Source organism: Pleuronectes platessa, chromosome 10 (genome assembly GCF_947347685.1).
Source record: "Pleuronectes platessa chromosome 10, fPlePla1.1, whole genome shotgun sequence".
Classification (NCBI taxonomy): Eukaryota; Metazoa; Chordata; class Actinopteri; order Pleuronectiformes; family Pleuronectidae; genus Pleuronectes; species Pleuronectes platessa.
The window spans coordinates 502,501-522,171 of record NC_070635.1 but is presented as its reverse complement, the minus strand read 5'-3'; the positions used below and the strand labels follow the sequence as shown (position 1 = coordinate 522,171).

The window sequence follows — 19,671 nt, the reverse complement described above, 5'->3', positions numbered from 1 at the left end:
CCACATGACAACGTGATGATTCCAATCTGCAGACACACACAAAATAATTCAGGTCAAAGGTCAAAGTTTCTCATGTGTACTTATCGTGCTTCTGCTCATGTAAAACAATATGTAAACATCTGTAAGTTCTGCAACGTGATTCGTCTGCAGAGCTTGTAAATTTACCCAAACCTCCAGTTGGACACCAGCTCCCCTGCTGGCTGTCACGGGTCACTGCACCCACTAATGCAAAACACTGAAATAATAAAAATACAGTCGTGGAGTAAAACATTAAAAGACTGTTTATTGATATTAAGTTTCTTTGTCAGACTCAAACTGAAGAATTCCTCTGTCGTAAACTAATGGTTTTATAATTTGTCTTCAGATCTAACAAAGTTTTATTTTGCGTCCTCAGAGTGAACATGAATCATGAATTAATCTTGAATATTATAATATTTAATAATAATCCGTATGATAAGAGTAATTTCATGTTTTACAACACGTCACAGTTCTTTTCATAAAATTTAAAGGAAATGATCTGGAAATACAGGATCCAAGAAACAAAATAATAATTAATAATTTCACAAAACATAATTAGGACAAAAATCATCATGCATTAAACTTAATAATGTTACTTCCACCAGCAGCCGACCACCTGCAGAGCACCGCCCTGCACCAACCACACCCCCACCCCCACCAGCAGGATGACCTTTGCCCCCACCGACAGCGTCAGGAGCAGCAGGAGAGGAGGCGAGGCTCCGCCCACAGACAGCGGCGGCCGGGGGGGCAGGACGTACAGGGCGGCCTGCTCCTTGCCCAGTGGGTTGGAGGCGCTGCAGGTGTAGTGCTGGCCCGGTTCCACGTCTCGCAGCTGGCTGACGGTCTGGTAGTGAGCCGGCGTCCCCTTCGCCAGCGGGCCGACCACCGCCCCCTCCAGCAGCTCATCGGGGCCGAGCCACTGGACGTCCGGCAGGGGGGAGCCCTGCACCCGGCACAGAGCCCGGTACCCGGACTGCTCGCTGCCCTCCACTGACAGGGCCAGGATCTTTGGAGGAGCTGCACAGACGGGAAGAAACTGATGAGTAACACAAAGTGTCGCCACCTGCAGGCAGAGCAGGCAACAGCACGGGGGCAGCAGCCCCCCCGAGGACAGCCTCTGAGTCCGAGACTCGTGTAAAAGCTCTCATTTTAGTTTGAAAACAATGGGGTTGTGTTTTGGTCTGCGTTAAAAAAGAAAACAAGAAAACAAAACAAGAAAACAACAACACACAAACAAGTTCCCTGAGCCAGTAGGTGGCGACAAAGTCTCCATCGATGACCCGTCAAATACCAGAGAAGAATGATGGTGATATACAGCAGTGAAGTTTAGCTGCTAACTTGTAATTAGACCTAGCAGGGCTAACCACCCGTAGAGAAACTCGTACATAGACGCCATTGTTGTTGATTCTGACTCGTACTCGTCTCACAAAGTAGCAGTGGACTGTGTGAACGGTGATGTCATCTTGTCTACCGATCCCTAAGGCCCTGTTCACACCTGAGGCCCCGCTCACACCTGAGGCCCCGTTAACACCTGAGGCCCCGTTCACACCTGAGGCCCCGTTCACACCTCAGGCCCTGTTCACACCTCAGGCCCTGTTCACACCTGAGGCCCCGTTCACACCTCAGGCCCCGTTCACACCTCAGGCCCCGTTCACACCTCAGGCCCCGTTCACACCTCAGGCCCTGTTCTCACCTGAGGCCCCGTTCACACCTCCGGTCCCGTTCACACCTCAGGCCCCGTTCACACCTCAGGCCCCGTTCACACCTCAGGCCCCGTTCACACCTCAGGCCCTGTTCACACCTCAGGCCCTGTTCACACCTGAGGCCCCGTTCACACCTCAGGCCCTGTTCACACCTCAGGCCCTGTTCACACCTGAGGCCCCGTTCACACCTCCGGTCCCGTTCACACCTCAGGCCCCGTTCACACCTCCGGTCCCGTTCACACCTCAGACCCCGTTCACACCTGAGGCCCCGTTCACACCTGAGGCCCCGCTCACACCTGAGGACTCGTTCACACCTCAGGCCCCGTTCACACCTGAGGACTCGTTCACACCTCAGGCCCCGTTCACACCTGAGTCCCCGTGCACACCTCAGGCCCCGTTCACATCTGGGGCCCCGTTCACACCTGATGCCCCGTTCACACTTGAGGCCCCGTTCACACCTCAGGCCCCGTTCACACCTCAGGCCCCGTTCACACCCCAGGCCCCGTTCACACTTCAGGCCCCGTTCACACCTCAGGCCCCGTTCACACCTGCCTTGTGGATGTAGAGCTGTTAAATCTGTGACTTGAATCCTTCGTTAGGACAAGAAGCTCAAGCGCTGAGGACGTTGTGTCTGGTCAAACGTACCCTCTACTCTCAGTCTGGTTCCCATCTTGTCCTCGAAGCTGATGTGGGCCTGTCCCTGAACCTCCACCCTGCAGTAGTAGCGTCCGCTGTCCTGCAGGGCGGCGCTGGTGATCCGCAGCGACAGGTCGTGCTGTCGGGGGTTTCCCTCCAGCCGGTAGCGCTGGTCCTGCTGGGGCCCCGGCTCGCAGGCGGCTGGCCCGGGGTGACTGGTGCAGCGGAACAGGACGGTGGCGCCCTGACCGTGGCCCAGACGCCACAGCACCTTCAGGGAGGAATGCTGGGAGTGCTGCGGGTGACTGAAGGTGCAGGGCAGCACCACCGGGTAACCGTCGATGGCTCGTACCTCCGGCTGCACGTTCATGGACCAGCCGTCGTCTCCAGAGCCGAGCACTGGTGGGGGGGGGGGGGGGAATGGTGGAGAGCATCTCAATGTCTTTATGTAGAAGGTAGAAGGTCCATGTTTCAGCCTGTGGAGCTTTAACTTTACTCAGAACCTCAGTGTTTCTCATGTTTCCAACCGCTGATCTGTTTCTAAACAGTTACTACTTGACCTAAAGCTGAACCCAAACTAATCTTAAGTTTCATAATGTACATCACGGTCCAATGATTGTCCTCACAATATGAGAAACACCCCCAACACACACACATTCTGCACATGAATAAATGTATAATGTTCAGTTTTATGATGAATATGAATCAACTCACCTCCGACAGCAGAGAAGAGCAGAGAGCTGCAGAGCAGAAGAACGTCCATGATGAGACTGAAGGAACTACACGACTAGCTGTGTGTGTGTGTGTGTGTGTGTGTGTGTGTGTGTGTTTGTGTGTGTGTGTGTGTTTGTGTGTGTGTGTGTGTGTGTGTGTGTGTGTGTGTTTGTGTGTGTGTGTGTGTGTGTGACTCAGTACCTCCACAGCCCTGTCACTGTGTCACTAGGTTTCTTCCCATTTCTGCTTTTGAACAGTATTCATCAGGAAACTCACTGACTGTAAAAATATCCTGATCCCCAGATGATGAATCACAGAAACAAAGACGGACGACACGTCTGCATTTCCTCCAGAAATGAAGCCAGAATATCTCAGATGCTAACGCTGCCATTTTGAGGTACCACCAGGGGGCGCCTGGCTTTGTTTTATGAGCTGTGATGTTGTCTATACTATCACTGTTGAATGAGCCCATAACCTTTTCTCTGGCGCCATCCTGAGGACAACCTTTGCATGACAAGGTTCTTGTTTGTGAAACTGAAACATCAGATGTAGGATTCAGACTCAAATCATATGTACACAGAATATTAAGGACTTCAAATATTCAAAAACGTAAAACATGTGTCAAACATCACTTCCTGCTGCGTCCGTAGCTTCTGCTTCCGCTTTCGAACAAAGTCTTCGTATGACACATCTTACAGAACTTCCTCTGCTGCTATTTTGGTTTGAAGCCGTGAAGACTTCTCTCAGTTCGCGAGGAGCCCGAGGATGCAGCAGCAGAATCAGCTGATCTTTCTTATTCTGTCAGTGATCTTCACAGGTAAGAACTTCCTTCTCTGCTCACGTTGACTCAATCCAACCGTTTGAAGCTGTAATGTCGGCTCGTGTTGTTAATGAAGATGAATCTTGACCAAAGATCAGTTAGAACCATCCATCCATTAGCCGAACCAACAACCGGTCCAGGAGGCCTCGGTCCTCTGGGCCGGACCCCGCCAGGAGACGTTCAGGGCTGCGAGCTGTCGTCAGGGACCTGTCCCTAAAACATGTCCCCAGCTCATACATGACGTGTCCTCCTCCTCAGGGTCTTGCTGCGATGGTTGGAAGATGGCCGTCTCTCCGGAGGTCAGCGCCTCCAGAGGAGAAGACGCCGTCCTCAGCTGCTCCCTCACCAGCTCCAATCGACAGCAGTATTCAGGGAAGATCCACGTCAGGTGGCTAGCTGCTGACTTGTCACCTTTCCTCAGCTGCTCACTTAGAAACGACTCAGCGACTCAGGGACTCGCAGAATGTTCGTTTTCTGAGCTCAAACATTCGCTGACTGGAGATCCGAGGCGGGGGGAGCTGTCCCTCCTCATCAGGAGGGTCCAGCTGACGGATACTGGTCAGTACTTCTGCACAGTGGAGCTGGACGGCCGGTGGAGTTTGAGACAAAAGACCCAGCTTCATGTTACAGGTGAAGAGCTGCTCACCTGTTGAACTGGAGAGTCACTGTTAGCTGTGAGAATGCTACAGAGCGCTGAGTCACAGGTCACATGTCCAAGTCGAACCAATAACATCACTGAGACGTTAACACACAAGCGTGAATGAGCTGACGACAGAAACAGACCAGCTGAGATCTGTGGAATGAAGTATGAATCTAAGTTCTGTTTGCAGCTGAACCTCAGATCCTGAGTCTCGATGTGGTGGAGCCCCCCCCGGCCTCAGGCAGCGCCCCCCGGAGGCTGCAGTGTGAGGTGGAGGGCCACCCGCTGCCCAAACTGGTTTGGCTGTCGGCCTCCGGGTTCAAGCTAGAGGACCAGGGGCGGACGACCGAGGCGGGTCCGTTCCGACGGATCGGCGAGGTGCCCTACCTGGAGGGGGAGGAGTTGACCTGCAGGGCGGAGAGCAGGCTGGGCGGAGCTCAGAGGTCGTATCCAACCAGTCAGACCCTGATGATAACAGCGGTGGTGTGTGGCCTCATGGGGGCGCTGCTGCTGCTGCTGCTCTTCACAGCAGGACTTGTTCACTGTCGCAGGAACAGAGGTGAGTCAGATCTTAGAAAACTGCTCCTCCAGCAGATTCATTATCTTTTTATCCATCAAATCATCAGTGGAACGTCTCAAATGATCGATTTACAAGACTTATTATCGTTATTATTGTATTATGTATTATTTGTATTATTATTGTTGTTATTGTTGATGTATTTGATTATGATTGTAATTAGTGTATTTGTGTTTTATTATTATTACTCTATTTCTTTTATTTTATTGTTATTTTAATTAATATTATTGTATTATTATTATTATTATTATTATTATTATTGTAGAACCATCCCAGTAGATCAGTTAACTGTTAAGCGGAGACGATAAATGAAACAACGTTTTTATCATCGATATTTGTTATATTTTCTTTCTATAAATGAGCAGGTGATGTGTTCAGTGTCTGGTGAGAAAGAACACACAGAGTTTTTACTTCTGTGGTTCCCGCCTCAATCACAGCATCTCTATCGGTTTGTCACTGAACCAGAAATATCTGTATTTTATCTATTTAGTTATTGTTTATAATTTTGAACAACATAATTCTGAAATGAGCAGCTCCTCCGGCTCTTGGTTGTAATGTGTCTTGTTTCTCTTCAGCTCCACTCGACTCTTCTACTGTTTACGAGAACGCTGATGTAGGAACGCGCCTCAGTCGGCTTCAGGTTTGACAGTGAAAGTTTCACATCTGCAGAAAAGGAGAAGTTCGATTTCAACATGAGGTAAAAACATGTTTGTGTGTTTCCACAAGTGAAGACCCTGGGTGTGCGAGCGTCCGAGCCTCCAGCCGACGGAGACTCTGAGATCCAGCTGCTTTATTCGGTCGTGGGCAGTGAGTCCTGTTGACCTCTCTGACCTTGTGACCTCTGAACCCTCGGAAGTCACTCAACAAAAACAAGCTTTTATTTAATCTATTTAATTTCCACACAAACGATTCAAAGTCGTCATGATGAAAAGTAAACATGTCCTCTCGTGCATGTTTTACACGTTACACTGATGAACTTGGTTGTTTTATATATTAATATATTTACAGCATAGTTACATAATCAAATGCTTATAATAATAACAATGAGACATCATTACTGTGTGAAAAACCTCTGATGAGACAACGTTTCTTCTCCTCAGGTCCAACTGGTCATCAGCTGTTGAGCTCCGGCTGTCCCCCTGAGCCAGGTGAGGAGACAGGAGAGGAGACAGGAGAGGAGCCAGGTGAGGAGACAGGAGAGGAGACAGGAGAGGAGCCAGGTGAGGAGACAGGAGAGGAGACAGGAGAGGAGCCAGGTGAGGAGACAGGAGAGGAGACAGGAGAGGAGACAGGAGAGGAGCCAGGTGAGGAGACAGGAGAGGAGACAGGGGAGGAGACAGGAGAGGAGACAGGAGAGGAGACAGGAGAGGGGACAGGAGAGGAGACAGGAGAGGAGACAGGAGAGGAGGTTCCTCTGAGTCTCAAGTTCACTGTTATCTGCAGCTCTTTGGATCAGATGATCAATTAGAAGATCAGAACCTGAGGATGTTTGTGAATCAATGATTTAAAGTCCCAATGAGACACTGGTGCAAGTGAGACCATGTTCGGTCTGATGAGAGTGAACAGGAGCCAGACACAGACAGGATATATACACTGTATACAGTGCCTTGCATAAGTATTCACCCCCCTTGGACTTTTTCCCATTATGTACTGTTACTAACTGTACTGTTACTTACTAAGTGTTTAAGGAAGTGTGAATTTTAATGAATGAACTTTGTCTTTTTCAGTCGTCCTGTATTCTCCTGTCAATGTTCAGCGGTAAGTATGAAAAACGAATAATAATAATGATAATCATAAGAATAATTATGATTATAATAATATAATAAATATAATATCTGGCTTATAATCGTTTTGTTCTTCTTTTCTCAGGATCAACAGAGAGTTTCATGCATGAAACGGAAATGATGCGATGCTTGTATTCTAAAACTCTCTTAATCATAATCATAATCATAATTTGGTTTAAAGCCTCCGACTCCACAGAGACTCAACCCAGCTACGTCCTCTCGTATCCCCCCCCCCATCCATTCCGGTTACTTCCGGATATAAAAAAAAAGATAGCGCTGAACAGAAAGTCATGGGTTGAGAAATGTCAATAAATCCATTTACTTAAAATGATTGTGTTTCTTTTGTTTTTCCTCATGTTCGTGATTTTCACAGAAGGTTCTTGTTCCAGCCTCGGTCGAGTTTAGCTGCTCTGGGTTTTGTCCAGCAGGGGGAGACAGAGGGGACCGTGTGACGTCTCCAACTGGGAGATAAACACATACATTAAAATCTAATCTAAATTCTAATTTCAGAGAGAAAAGATTCAATATTAACCAAAGTCTTTGAAGGTTGGACGCAGCCAATCAGAGAGCAGTCGGGTCTGAGTGTGGTGCACCAGGTTTCACTGCGGCTCCGACTCGAAACTGAACCTCTTCCTGTTCTCGGTCAGTTTGATCCATATGACTGTTCAAGAGCTCTGCAGCTTTCAGCTTCACTTCCTGTGTGTGAGTGTATGTGTGTGAGAGTGAGTGTGAGTGTATGTGTGTGAGAGTGAGTGTGTGTGTGTGTGCTCTTGTACAAATCTCTTTGTGAGGCCCGTCCTCACTTTGTGACAGACACAGCTCAACATAAACGTTATGGTGCGATTCACTCGTCATGTCACTTGCCACCTCCACCTTGCCTGTGTGATCCTTTCTGCAGAAAGCTTTTACAAATAAACTTACAAAGACAACTTGTCTCAGAACGTGCACCACGATGTCTTTCATATAGAAGTCGTGGACATGCAGCCCGGCCTTTTCCACTTCCTTTCAGAGTCTCTGCTCAGCGTTTGAGATCTCGCAGCTTCTCATCAACCCTTTGAGGTGTTACCAGGTGGTTTCAGTCTGGTTTGATAGGGGCTATGGTATCCAGTGTGGATTGACAGAGATTATTGAAGCCAATGAGTAAAACATCAGAATCGGAGGAGGAGACCTGTGGAAGACGGTCAGAGACAAATGTCCGTCCTCTGAGCTCAGGAGTTGATGCTCAGACTGAGGGTGAAGACAAGATCTAATGTGTGGCTGCGGTTATGAGTTGGACCAGTCACATGTTGGACACAGTTAAAAGACTTGTTTCAGAGTTCGGCTGTCAAGCCACTGGTTGGGTCGTCAATGTGGAGATAGATACAGAAATCTGACAAGAGATCAGCTCAAACTAGATGGTCATGTCTCTGCAGAGGAGACCTTTGAGACCGGGACATTAATCCCTCTGAGCAACACCAGGTCGTTGAAGTGTGTCACATCATTTACAGCCGTTTGAATATATACAAACTTCTGTTCTGAAGAATACACACAAGCTGCCCATACAGTTTATATGAGTTTGTTTCTTATATTAGGGTTAGCCCAGAAAACACATCGCACATCCACGATGGATTCATGTTGAGAGCATGCTGATCCACTCCACTCATCTTCTTCATCATCCACTCTTCATCATATCTGTGTACTACTGCTTCACCGCTGATCTGATCTGATCTGATCGTGACAAAAAGACAAGAGATAACCATCACAAATATATCCGATAAACATTCCATATACACAAGAGAGAGAGAGAGAGAGAGAGAGAGAGAGAGAGAGTTCACGTTCCTTTGTCTCCTCCTTTATTCTGACCATAGACTATGATTGCAGGAGGACCGGCTGATATATAACTTGACATCTGTTGACTTGTGTCCGTCCTGGGAGACAGATCCTCACATGTCTCTGTGTCTCTCTGAGGTTTCTACGTTCTTCACCTGTTAAAGGGTTTCAGTAGTTTGACTCTTGTTGAAGGTTAAGAACAGAGGATGTCTCACCTTGTCAAAGACTATGAGTCAAATTGTGATTTGTGAATATGGGCTATGCAAATCAAATTTGATTGATTGATCCTTTTCTTCAACATTATGTCTCCTTGTCCTAAGCATGTCTTTTTCTTAGTCTCTCTTCAAGCTACTTCAGCTCCTCCTCAAGCTTCTCCTCAAGCTTCTCCTCAAGCTTCTCCTCAAGCTCCTCATCAAGCTTCTCCTCAAGCTTCTCATCAAGCTCCTCATCAAACTACTCCTGGAGCTCCTCCTTGATCTCGTCAACAAGCTTGTTGATGTGGTAGAACTTCTCCTTTAGATGGAGGATGCGCTCTTCCTTCAGCTCCTCTTTGGGGTCCTCCTCCAGCTTCAGGACGAGCTTCTCCTCAAGCTACTTGTCAAGCTCCTCCTTTAACTTCTCACTGGGCTCCCCACTCAACAGCCAGATCCACTTGAGTCTGAGGACTGGACCTAGAACATCCCTCACCAGAGAGTAACATGGACCCACTTCCCTCAAATTCATTCATATCACATGTAGGATCTATTTTCAGTTTGTTTAGGGCAAAGAAAAACTGCAATTCAAATTTATTCAGACATGAATAAATTACAGGGAAAGACAAAGGACAAAATGTGAACAGTTTTCTTCTTGATTCCGTTTTGGCGAAAACGGTTGATTGTGAAAAAGAAAGCTGCGACTCTACAGTTTCATTTTACTGGCAAGTAGCAACCATGAGGAAATGAAAAGAATATGATAAAAGAATATGATCGAAGCTCATAGAAGGATCACAGGATTGTGATCGAACAGGTCCCACAAAGATCACAGGGAGGAGAGAGGGAGGAAGGAGACACCAGGAACAGCAAGAACAATTCAGAATAAAAGCACAGATACACATAGAAGCTAAATTAAGACCTCGCTGCACCACATTTAAACAAGTAATAATGATAATCATAATTTATAAAAATCTTAACTTTGTAACAAGATGGACTTCTAATAAGATAAAATAAAACAATTGATTTACATAATAATAAAACAAACCTACACAATCACAAACAAATATCCCAAAGTTCAATGAGTCAAATAAGATAAAAAGGAAAATATTTCACAAAATATTGTTGGTTCAGTTACTGAAAGAACAAGATTAATATATGATAATTAGTCTATGTAGAGATGCAATCACACACATTCAGATTTTAATAATATTTATATGATATAATAATTCCTAAAATAATGAAATAAAAAAATATATATAATACTTCTTCTCAAACTTTATATTTGAGTATTCGATGTAACTGTTGAATCCTGTTATTTATCATTTTATCTTAAATGAAGTCAAATGTTTAAGTATTTTTTTAAATACTGGGCCTTAGATTTTATTTTGAAAGGTATCTCCGGAAGTGTGGTTGTTTATCCGGTGTGTGCTCGGTGCCGTCAGTCGGTCTGTGTCGTTATTACTGACCGTGACTCTTTCGCAGTTTAACGAGTTAAACGTTATCGAACCCCTGATTACCGGAAACATGTCGCACACCGTCGTCACCACGACATCCACCACCAGGACTTCCGGTGACAGCGTCTTCAACGCGGGCTACACCCGGACCATCCCGGGTCTGCTGAAGATGGGACAGATGGTGAGAGTCCACCCACTGCAGTGGGACACTACCCGGAGACAAGCCGCTGTCTACCTGGCGTGAACCAAGACTGTGTCCATCTTTAACCAGGACATGATATCACTGAAGGGAATCTGACACTAATTACATCAAGTTCTATATGATGGTTAACCTGGTGTTTACCCGGAGTTAACCTGGTGTTTAACCAGAGTTAACCTGGTGTTTAACCGGAGTTAACCTGGTGTTTAACCAGAGTTAACATGGTGTTTACCCGGAGTTCATCTGGTGTTTACCCGGAGTTAACCTGGTGTTTAACCGGAGTTAACCTGGTGTTTAACCAGAGTTAACCTGGTGTTTAACCAGAGTTAACCTGGTGTTTAACCGGAGCTAACCTGGTGTTTACCCGGAGTTAACCTGGTGTTTAACCGGAGCTAACCTGGTGTTTACCCGGAGTTAACCTGGTGTTTAACCGGAGTTAACCTGGTGTTTAACCGGAGTTAACCTGGTGTTTAACCAGAGTTAACCTGGTGTTTAACCGGAGCTAACCTGGTGTTTACCCGGAGTTAACCTGGTGTTTAACCGGAGCTAACCTGGTGTTTACCCGGAGTTAACCTGGTGTTTACCCGGAGTTAACCTGGTGTTTAACCGGAGTGTATCCAGTGTTTACCCGGAGTTAAACTGGTGTTTACCCGGAGTTAACCTGGTGTTTAACCGGAGTGTATCCAGTGTTTACCCGGAGTTAACCTGGTGTTTACCCGGAGTTAACCTGGTGTTTAACCGGAGTGTATCCAGTGTTTACCCGGAGTTAAACTGGTGTTTAACCAGAGTTAACCTGGTGTTTAACCAGAGTTAACCTGGTGTTTAACCGGAGTTCATCTGGCGTTTAACCGGAATTCATCTGGCGTTTAACCGGAGTTAACCTGGTGTTTAACCGGAGTTCATCTGGCGTTTAACCGGAGTTAACCTGGTGTTTAACCGGAGTTCATCTGGCGTTTAACCGGAGTTAACCTGGTGTTTAACCGGAGTTAACCTGGTGTTTAACCGGAGTTAAACTGGTGTTTAACCGGAGTTAACATGGTGTTTACCCGGAGTTAAACTGGTGTTTAACCAGAGTTCATCTGGTGTTTAACCAGAGTTAACCTGGTGTTTAACCGGAGTTAACCTGGTGTTTAACCGGAGTTAACCTGGTGTTTAACCGGAGTTCATCTGGTGTTTAACCGGAGTTAAACTGGTGTTTACCCGGAGTTAACCTGGTGTTTAACCGGAGTTAACCTGGTGTTTACCCGGAGTTAACCTGGTGTTTAACCAGAGATAAACTGGTGTTTAACCAGAGTTAAACTGGTGTTTACCCGGAGTTAACCTGGTGCTTAACCAGAGATAAACTGGTGTTTAACCGGAGTTAACCTGGTGTTTACCTGGAGTTAACATGGTGTTTACCCGGAGTTCATCTGGTGTTTAACCAGAGTTAACCTGGTGTTTAACCGGAGTTAAACTGGTGTTTACCTGGAGTTAAACTGGTGTTTAACGGAGTTAACCTGGTGTTTACCTGGAGTTAACATGGTGTTTACCCGGAGTTCATCTGGTGTTTAACCAGAGTTAAACTGGTGTTTAACGGAGTTAAACTGGTGTCTTCATGTTTGATAAAATGACATCGAGAGGCTGTTTCATGAAACTGATGAATTAAGTTGAATCCAGTTTAAACTACATATCATCTGATCTAAAGCTCAGAGAGACGAAGGTAAACATCAAGTCTCCTTGAAGCCTCAGACGTTCCAGGGCTGATCTGAGGTCTGTGTTCCAGCTCGCTCTGCTCATCACCTTCCTGTGTGTCCGCTGTGCTCGCGGTTGGCCCAGCTGGGCGGCGTTCCAGTTCTTTGAGGTGGTGACGCTGTGGTTCCTCGTGGCCTTCCTCATCTTCTTCCTCATGCACCTGTTCAGGCTGCAGGCCAAGATGCCGTGCATCAACTGGCCTCTGACGGTGAGCGCCGTTAAAGACTTTCTCTAAAAGTCTTTAATGTGTACAATATTATGTTCTAGGTTTTAAATAAGTTGAGTTATTAATAAATAAGTATTTTAATCCTTGATTGATTTGATTCAGCCTGAAGATACACATTTATTTATTTGTTCTGTTGCTTCAGGAGTTTTTCCATTACTCCGTCGGCACCGTCCTCATCCTCATCGCCTCCATCGTGGCTGCGGTGAACAGTGGATCTGTGTCTGCGCTGGTGGTGGGATCGGTACGTACACATACTGGGAATCATGGGAAAGGTCGTGTTAGGTGTCCATGAGCTGAGTCCTGAAGAACGTCCACCTCTGAAGCTGCTCACGACCTCTGACCTTTCTGACCTCTGTGATGTGTTTACTCTCAGAATCATTAATACCTTCATCCATGACGTGTTCTCACAACTTGTGTTTGAACGTCCAACACATCGTGACAGCTGTTAACTCAAAAGACAAAAGAATAACAAATGTTTAATTAAAATAAGTGTAAAATGTCTAACAAGAAATTTGTGACCAAAATAATTTATCATCACATTTGACAAATCTGTCATTGTTAAATTGTTAAACACATCATATAAAATGAAGAAGGAACAAGGTCCTCTTAGTTTCCTTATTTGTAAAATGTGTTTGTTGTGTTAAGTAAATTGGTTTTGTTTTGGACCAAGGAGTTTGAACGATTGTATTAATATTTGTATTCAGTTCTAATGATGACATTAATGTTCATATTTAGTTGTATTGATGTAGTGATATGTTTCTCCTCAGGTGTTTGGCTTCATAGCCACGTTCCTGATGGCCGTGAGTCTGTGGACGTCCTACAGTGTGACCTGTGGTCCTCATCCCACAGGTACGTCCTCGTGTCCCCTGTCCACTGCATCACGTGTCCCACAAACCTGTTAAAACAAAGGGGACACAACCATCAGTCAATCAATCATTCTTTGGTTGATTGACATTTCAGCTGTTGGGATGATCGATGGATTGTTTTGCAGGTAAACAGTGTTTTCAGGATTCAGTCTCAGATGAGCTGTTTTATTAAGTTCCCATTTTCCTTCTGACCAAACACACACACACACACACACACACACACACACACACACACACACACACACACACACACACACACACACACACACACACACACACAGTGAGGAATGCTAACATTGCTAATCAGCCATTAAAGAGCAGCTGAGGAGCATCATGAGAATATCCAGATTATCTTCAACACTGAGTCGATTGTTTCCTTTCTTCACGTGATCATGTGATCAGATCCACGTGATGACCGAGGCTAACTTTCCCTCTCTGTGTCTTCCTCTCTTCCCTTCTTCACTTCTTTGGTTGCTCCCTCCATCCCTGCTCCCCCTCCAGGTTCGACTGTGTAAGACATCGTCTCTAAGCAAACCGACCTTTCAGCTCAGCAGCCACCTGGATAATTCACCTGATCACAACTCAGAGGTAACTAGTGCTGATCCAGGACAAGCGTCGTTTCAACCATTGAAATGTAAATATATTCTGTTTGCCACTGAATCTTCTCAAACCTCTGACGTCACATGAAAAGGTGCCGAGTCTCACATTTCAACCATCGATTGTATCAGTGACACGTTTGATAATCTCACTTTTCATATTATTGTCACGACTACATTTCCCATCATCCCTGCTGCTTCCCGCCTGAAACAGGTCGACATGTTTAAAGATCTTTTCTGTCTCGTGAGCTTTTCGTTGCTCATCAGCTGTGAGCGTCTATAGAACAGCGCCCTCTTCCTGTTGTGTGTCCTCCTGACAGTGCGCTCTCTTTTTTAATTTCCTCAGTGTTTAACGCTGCTAGCTTGATTTGTTCAGATTGATTTTAACGTCCAGTGTTTTACGTCCTCCGCTCAGCGACATCAGTTCAGAGCGACTCTTTTAAAATCACTTTTCACAATGATGCACAGTATAGCCCTGTTAGCCTGCGATGCTAATATCGCTAGCACACCAAAATATCTGCCTTGTCATTCTGGTGTGCTAATAACTATTACAAGCAGATATTTTATAGAAAAAAGCTTGCATGCTAATGACTTTGTTAGCATGCTAAAACATTACTCAGGGGCTAATACACACGTGTGCTAAAACCTAAAGCATGCGAAAAAGTCTTATGATATGAAATAGTGAAAAATAAAACAACAGCATGCTAACAAGGCTACAAACAAAACCTGGATTAATAAAGTTTACTTATTGTCAACATATTTGAAGTGCAGAATCAAACCAACGACATATTATCTACAGACGAGTCTGAACGGCTGTGGATTCGTCTACAAATCGTTTCTTCAGCCACGAGCTGATTGGTCGTTGATTCTCGAGCTCGTCAGCTGCTGTGGAAATCTGTTGCACAGAAACATACATGTTAACAAAGAATATGCAAAAAATAATTAAATGAACCAAATATCAAACGGATTTTCAGATTAATATCATGATTTAATGGACCAATGGTCTGGATCAGAAACATTCATGTCTGGATTATTAAACAGGTTCACGTGAATAAAATGTTCACACAGAGGATTTAACTATTCAACAACTTGCACAACTATTAACCAACCAACCAATGAGCAGAATAATAAAAAGTATTTGTGATACTGTATAAATAAAGTAGGACTTCAGGATTAAGGTTTATGAATTTTACCAGACTTGGTAAAATTTGTGTTTTTGCCATTCAGGTTCCCCAGTTATCAAAGTTATGGAGGTTTACTCATTATTTCTGTCTCTGAGAAAAGTTTGTAAAAGGAAAATTCATTCACACTAATGTTTTTCTCCTGGTGCTAAAAGAAGCTTAGTTCAAACTGAGCTCTGCTCTCGTGGAGACGTTAATCTTCAGTTTACTGCCTTAACTGTCAATCAGATGCCAAAAAGTGACATGGTGCATCCGCTCCTTCACTGAACGTGTCTTTAACTCCCGGTGGAGCCGCAGACAACACAACAAAGGGATTCACGTCTAATTGGATAAATCGACTGTTTCACTTTGACTCTGTGGAAGTTTACATTTACATGACAAATTCTAATGTATTCAAAAAGAGATTCTTGTCTTCGCCTCTGGTGCAAACGATGCAGCCTCTACACACTGGGAGAGAAGTTAACAGTCACTGGTTTGGAGCAATCCAGTTACTCAAAAGAACAATGATTGGAAACTCTTTGATAATCATTTCTTTAGCAAAATTGACAATCACTTAGTGATGTTAGCGACTCCAGTTTGAGTCTTTCGTACGTTGGGGTGTGGAAAATTGATCGGGGGGGTGGGGGGGGGGGGGGGCTGATGATCCAGAAACTCTCAGTGTGCAGAGGTTTAACATCCTGTTGCATCACACCTGCTCAAAGCTGATTTCTTCAGAGTAAAAACATTTGTGTGTTTGATGTTTGTGTGATGGACCGAGACGTTCACACCTGCTGAGCTTCTTCTTGTTTTTCTTGTGTTTGACTCATGAAGCTTGAATCCATTAGCACCTCCTGTGAAAAGCTGAAACCACAGTTTAACCTGCTGTTGAGGAATATCAGAAGCTGAAGCACTTATGTAGAATCACTGGACATGAATAATGTGTAGCTTTTATTTTGAGCTTTATTTTAGCATGTTTAGATTTTTTGTATTTCTACTGTTAAACTTTTGATATATCAAATATTTCCATCAGTATTTAGCCAGAGTTCAGTTTTGGTATAGAATTATACTGTATTTTTTATGAATGCATTTGAATTTTTTGACTCTTTAGCTATTTGTTTTGTTTTTTATTGCCGCCTGGAGTTGCGGAGGAATCGGAGCAAATTAGTTTCAGGTCTGCTGACGATCTAAACTCGACTGTTTCCATTGTCTTCTCTTCTCGAGGAGAAGATGTCACCACCTCTTAGATTCCCTCGGACTCCAGGTCCGACCAACACTGATGTTTACATCCTCTATTCCTGCATGTTTGTGTTTTCTGATGCTTCATGATGCACAGTGACCGGACTTAAGGCAGTTTGTCCACTGGGAGAAAAAGGATTCTGGGAAATATGCAGCCGTGTGGTGGCCTGTAAGTGCTGTTGCAGTACGGCCACAGAATATTACGTGATCTTAAATGGACGTCTCCCGAGAAAACAAATGAAATACAAAATAAATAAATCTGTTAAGTGAACAATATTCAAATTTTCAGTATCTTAGATTTCTTTTAGTTGTTAAAAAATCTAAGATCATAAGAGTGTTTGTGTCTTCAGGGAGCCTTTCACACCTCGTTTGTGTCAGACTCTTCAGTTCAGTGTGGACCTAAACACCAGGTGTGAACGGCTCCTCAGACCAACGCACAAAAAGCTTTTGTTGTATTTTCAACATTTGTCTAACCAGATTTGACAAACTGCTGAGTGCAGTTGAGATGTCCGTTCACGTCTGTGGGGTTCCAACATCTCCGTGAACCCAGTGGACTCACCAACCCTCACAGGTCACATCTGATTTCCTCCAAAGTGCCTTAATGTTGTGTTGAGTTATTGTTGGGTCCGTTAACGCTTCCAGTGAAGAGAACCGTGTGGTCAGACTCTGGTGGAGAGATGAAGAGATCAGAAGAAGCCATGTCCAGTGTTATTGATCAGACGTCACATCACATGTTGTTTCTCGACATTTTTTAAAGTTTAAAGTTGTGATTTTTGTTGCATGTTGTAAATTAAAGGCTCATTGCACCAACTCTCTGTCTCATGATGAGTTGTGTTTTTACCAAATGAGACTGATGCAACAAACACACATAATACACATGATAACACAGATCAGGTTCTTTAGTTTGAGTTCCTGGTTTCTCTGAAGAGAGTTCATCTTCAGGACACCGAGGTTCTGACGGAGAGAAGCTGTGGGAACAGATAACCTCTGACCCTGACCCTAACCCCTGACCCTAACCCTAACCCCTGACCCTAACCCTGACCCTAACCCTGACCCTAACCCGGGCAAGAGACTTTCACTGAGGCTTTTTTTAGAGCGAGATAGTTCAACTAAAGAATCTTTGAAATGACTTTTATCATGTAGAAGGTATTTATCCCTTTTATTGTGACGCCCCCTAAGACAAGAGGAGACAGTTCTGTAAAGTGTCAGTAGGTGGCAGCATTGTACCACATACACACACGTTTGTACAGCTGTCTTAGTGAGGACATTCATTGGCATAATGCATTCCCTAGCCCCTAGCTCAAACCCTAACCATCCAAACTCAATGCCTAACCCTTAACCTTTGACCTAACCTGGTTCTAACTCTAACACCAAATCTTAACCCCCAAACAGTCCATTTAAGGGGGGGGGGGGGGGGGGGTCACAAAGTGAGGACCGGCCAAAAGGTCCTCACTTTGTAGGTTGTCAAACTGGTCCTCAAAAAGATAGCTGTACAAGAGCTCGTGCACACACACACAAACACAGAGAAGGAGGAAGAGGAGGAGAGGGAGGTGGAAAAGAAGGAGGAGTAAGAAGAGGTGAAGGAGGAGAAAGAAGAGGAGGAAAAGGAGGAGGATGAAGAGGAAGAAGAGGAGAAAGAAGAGAAGGAAAAGGAGGAGGATGAAGAGGAAGAAGAGGAGACAGAGGAGGAAAAGGAGGAGGATGAGGATGAAGAGGAAAAGGAGGAGAAAGAAAAGGGGAAAGAAGAGGAGACAGAGGAAGAAGAAAAGGAGGCGGAGGAAGAAGAGGAGGAGAAGGAGGAGGAAGAAGAGGAGAAGGAGGAGAAAGAAGAGAAGGAAAAGGAGGAGGATGAAGAGGAAGAAGAGGAGACAGAGGAGGAAAAGGAGGAGGATGAGGATGAAGAGGAAAAGGAGGAGAAAGAAAAGGGGAAAGAAGAGGAGACAGAGGAAGAAGAAAAGGAGGAGGAAGAAGAGGAGGAGAAGGAAGACGCAGATTAACCCTAACCTGAGCCCTAAGAAATAGCTATATATATAATATTGAATTATTGAAATAATAAACTTTATATATATATATATTGACTTCATTGCTGTTACCATAGAAACCAAGTTTTTTTAAGTAAAGAGGAAAACATCAAAGTCAGAATCCTCTGGTGGGTTCTTGGTTCCATCTCCTCTGTATCACAGCACCTCAGCGCCACCTAGAGGTTAACTCTGACCTGACTCCTCCAGGGGAAGCTTACCTGGTGAGCAGTGTGTTGCTAAAGGGCACTGAGGCAGCGGCGTGTCCACACATTTCATTAACCTGATTACTGTAAGTAGGTGAACTGGACTGAACCGGATCTGGTTTCAGAGTTTGAGATTAAAAGTCATCTTCGTGTTTTCTCACTCTTTTTTTCATCATATGTAAATGTGACCTGATTCCAGCATAAATATAAATCACTGATTAATATGATGAAAAGAACTTTAACTACAAACAGAGACTGTGACCCTGATGTTATATTTTAACTGAAACCATAACAAATTAGAATATTTTTTTACTGAGCTATTTATATCAATTCCCATGAACAGTACAAACTACACATGTTTAAATTGAATCCTTCACCACAGGGTTCCTCCTGGAACCTTCAACCAGCCACTGTGTCCCCAGGGGAGCGTTTCAGGCCGAGCACCAGCAGAGAGAACTCAGCAGCAGATACACTGAGGACAGGATGTTGTACTTTTGGACCAGCCATGTTGTATGTTAGCATCTTTATGTTTTTCTAATAAACTGCTGCAGATGAAGTGTTTAACTTTTCCTCCGTCCACACGACTCGACGCTGAACAAGGAGTTGAAGCAGATTCCTGTGGGCGACCTTCGACCTGACGAGACACAGGAAGCTGCCGTCTCTGCTGCACCACAGCTTCCTGTCATCGAGTCCTGCCAGGCTTTGCCACCAGGGGGCGAGGAGGAGCTCAGCTTTTATTACCCAGCTTCACTGAAGAGAGAAAATTCCGGTTGTGTTTTTAACTGAGAAGCTTCAGATACAGTTCAAAGATTCTCAGGTCTGCCTCCTCCTCCTCTTTATTTCACTTACTCCTCTTTCTTCCCCTCCTCTCATCTTCCTCCTTCTTTCTCCTGTTTTTTCCCCTCCTCTTCTTCTTACTCTTCCTTCTTTTTATTCCACTTCCTCCTCTTTCTATCCCTCCTCCTCTTCCCGATACTCTTCCTCATCTCGCTTCCCCTCCTCTTTTTCCTCTTCTCTTCTTCCCCTCCTCCTCCACCCCTTCTTCCCTATACTCTTCCTCCTCTTTGTCCTCACCCTGTTTTCTTCC

At 44.9% G+C, this 19,671-nt stretch overlaps 3 protein-coding genes across 5 annotated transcripts; 2 read left to right on the top strand and 1 right to left on the bottom strand.

The window, feature by feature from the left end:
• Positions 1–241: 241 nt before the first annotated feature.
• si:dkey-11p23.7 (V-set and Ig domain-containing protein) lies at positions 242–3,120 on the bottom strand. The gene is made up of 3 exons (XM_053431817.1): positions 3,072–3,120; positions 2,367–2,756; positions 242–1,035 (listed from the first exon to the last, which is right to left on the bottom strand). Exons 1-3 carry the CDS (start codon positions 3,118–3,120, stop codon positions 611–613), a joined length of 864 nt encoding a protein of 287 aa, XP_053287792.1. The 3' UTR covers positions 242–610.
• Positions 3,121–3,670: 550 nt separating this feature from the next.
• Positions 3,671–7,181, top strand: LOC128448935 (sialic acid-binding Ig-like lectin 15). 3 transcript variants are annotated; one of them, XM_053431813.1, is made up of 8 exons: positions 3,671–3,888; positions 4,150–4,521; positions 4,722–5,090; positions 5,684–5,748; positions 5,840–5,915; positions 6,209–6,328; positions 6,836–6,866; positions 6,978–7,181. In XM_053431813.1, exons 1-8 carry the CDS (start codon positions 3,837–3,839, stop codon positions 7,000–7,002), a joined length of 1,110 nt encoding a protein of 369 aa, XP_053287788.1. In that variant the 5' UTR covers positions 3,671–3,836; the 3' UTR covers positions 7,003–7,181. The 3 variants fall into 3 exon arrangements, with proteins under 3 accessions (XP_053287788.1, XP_053287789.1, XP_053287790.1); XM_053431814.1 differs by having other exon boundaries at positions 3,672–3,888; positions 6,209–6,292; XM_053431815.1 differs by having other exon boundaries at positions 3,673–3,888; positions 6,209–6,256.
• Positions 7,182–10,304: 3,123 nt separating this feature from the next.
• Positions 10,305–17,171, top strand: cmtm7 (CKLF-like MARVEL transmembrane domain containing 7). Its single transcript, XM_053431818.1, has 5 exons — positions 10,305–10,527; positions 12,308–12,484; positions 12,645–12,743; positions 13,270–13,351; positions 13,870–17,171. Exons 1-5 carry the CDS (start codon positions 10,417–10,419, stop codon positions 13,881–13,883), a joined length of 483 nt encoding a protein of 160 aa, XP_053287793.1. The 5' UTR covers positions 10,305–10,416; the 3' UTR covers positions 13,884–17,171.
• The last annotated feature ends 2,500 nt before the right edge of the window (positions 17,172–19,671 follow it).

Excerpts from the sequence above, each read along its gene's own strand:
- si:dkey-11p23.7 (XM_053431817.1), bottom strand. The coding sequence starts at position 3,120 with ATGGACGTTCTTCTGCTCTGCAGCTCTCTGCTCTTCTCTGCTGTCGGA. Across the intron at positions 2,757-3,071 it reads GCTCTTCTCTGCTGTCGGAG|TGCTCGGCTCTGGAGACGAC; the intron begins GTGAGTTGATTC and ends CCCCCCCACCAG. Across the intron at positions 1,036-2,366 it reads AACCAGACTGAGAGTAGAGG|CTCCTCCAAAGATCCTGGCC; the intron begins GTACGTTTGACC and ends CCGTCTGTGCAG.
- LOC128448935 (XM_053431813.1), top strand. The coding sequence starts at position 3,837 with ATGCAGCAGCAGAATCAGCTGATCTTTCTTATTCTGTCAGTGATCTTC. Across the intron at positions 5,916-6,208 it reads GCTTTATTCGGTCGTGGGCA|GTCCAACTGGTCATCAGCTG; the intron begins GTGAGTCCTGTT and ends TCTTCTCCTCAG. Across the intron at positions 6,867-6,977 it reads TCTCCTGTCAATGTTCAGCG|GATCAACAGAGAGTTTCATG; the intron begins GTAAGTATGAAA and ends TTCTTTTCTCAG.
- cmtm7 (XM_053431818.1), top strand. The coding sequence starts at position 10,417 with ATGTCGCACACCGTCGTCACCACGACATCCACCACCAGGACTTCCGGT. Across the intron at positions 10,528-12,307 it reads TGCTGAAGATGGGACAGATG|CTCGCTCTGCTCATCACCTT; the intron begins GTGAGAGTCCAC and ends TCTGTGTTCCAG. Across the intron at positions 12,485-12,644 it reads GCATCAACTGGCCTCTGACG|GAGTTTTTCCATTACTCCGT; the intron begins GTGAGCGCCGTT and ends CTGTTGCTTCAG.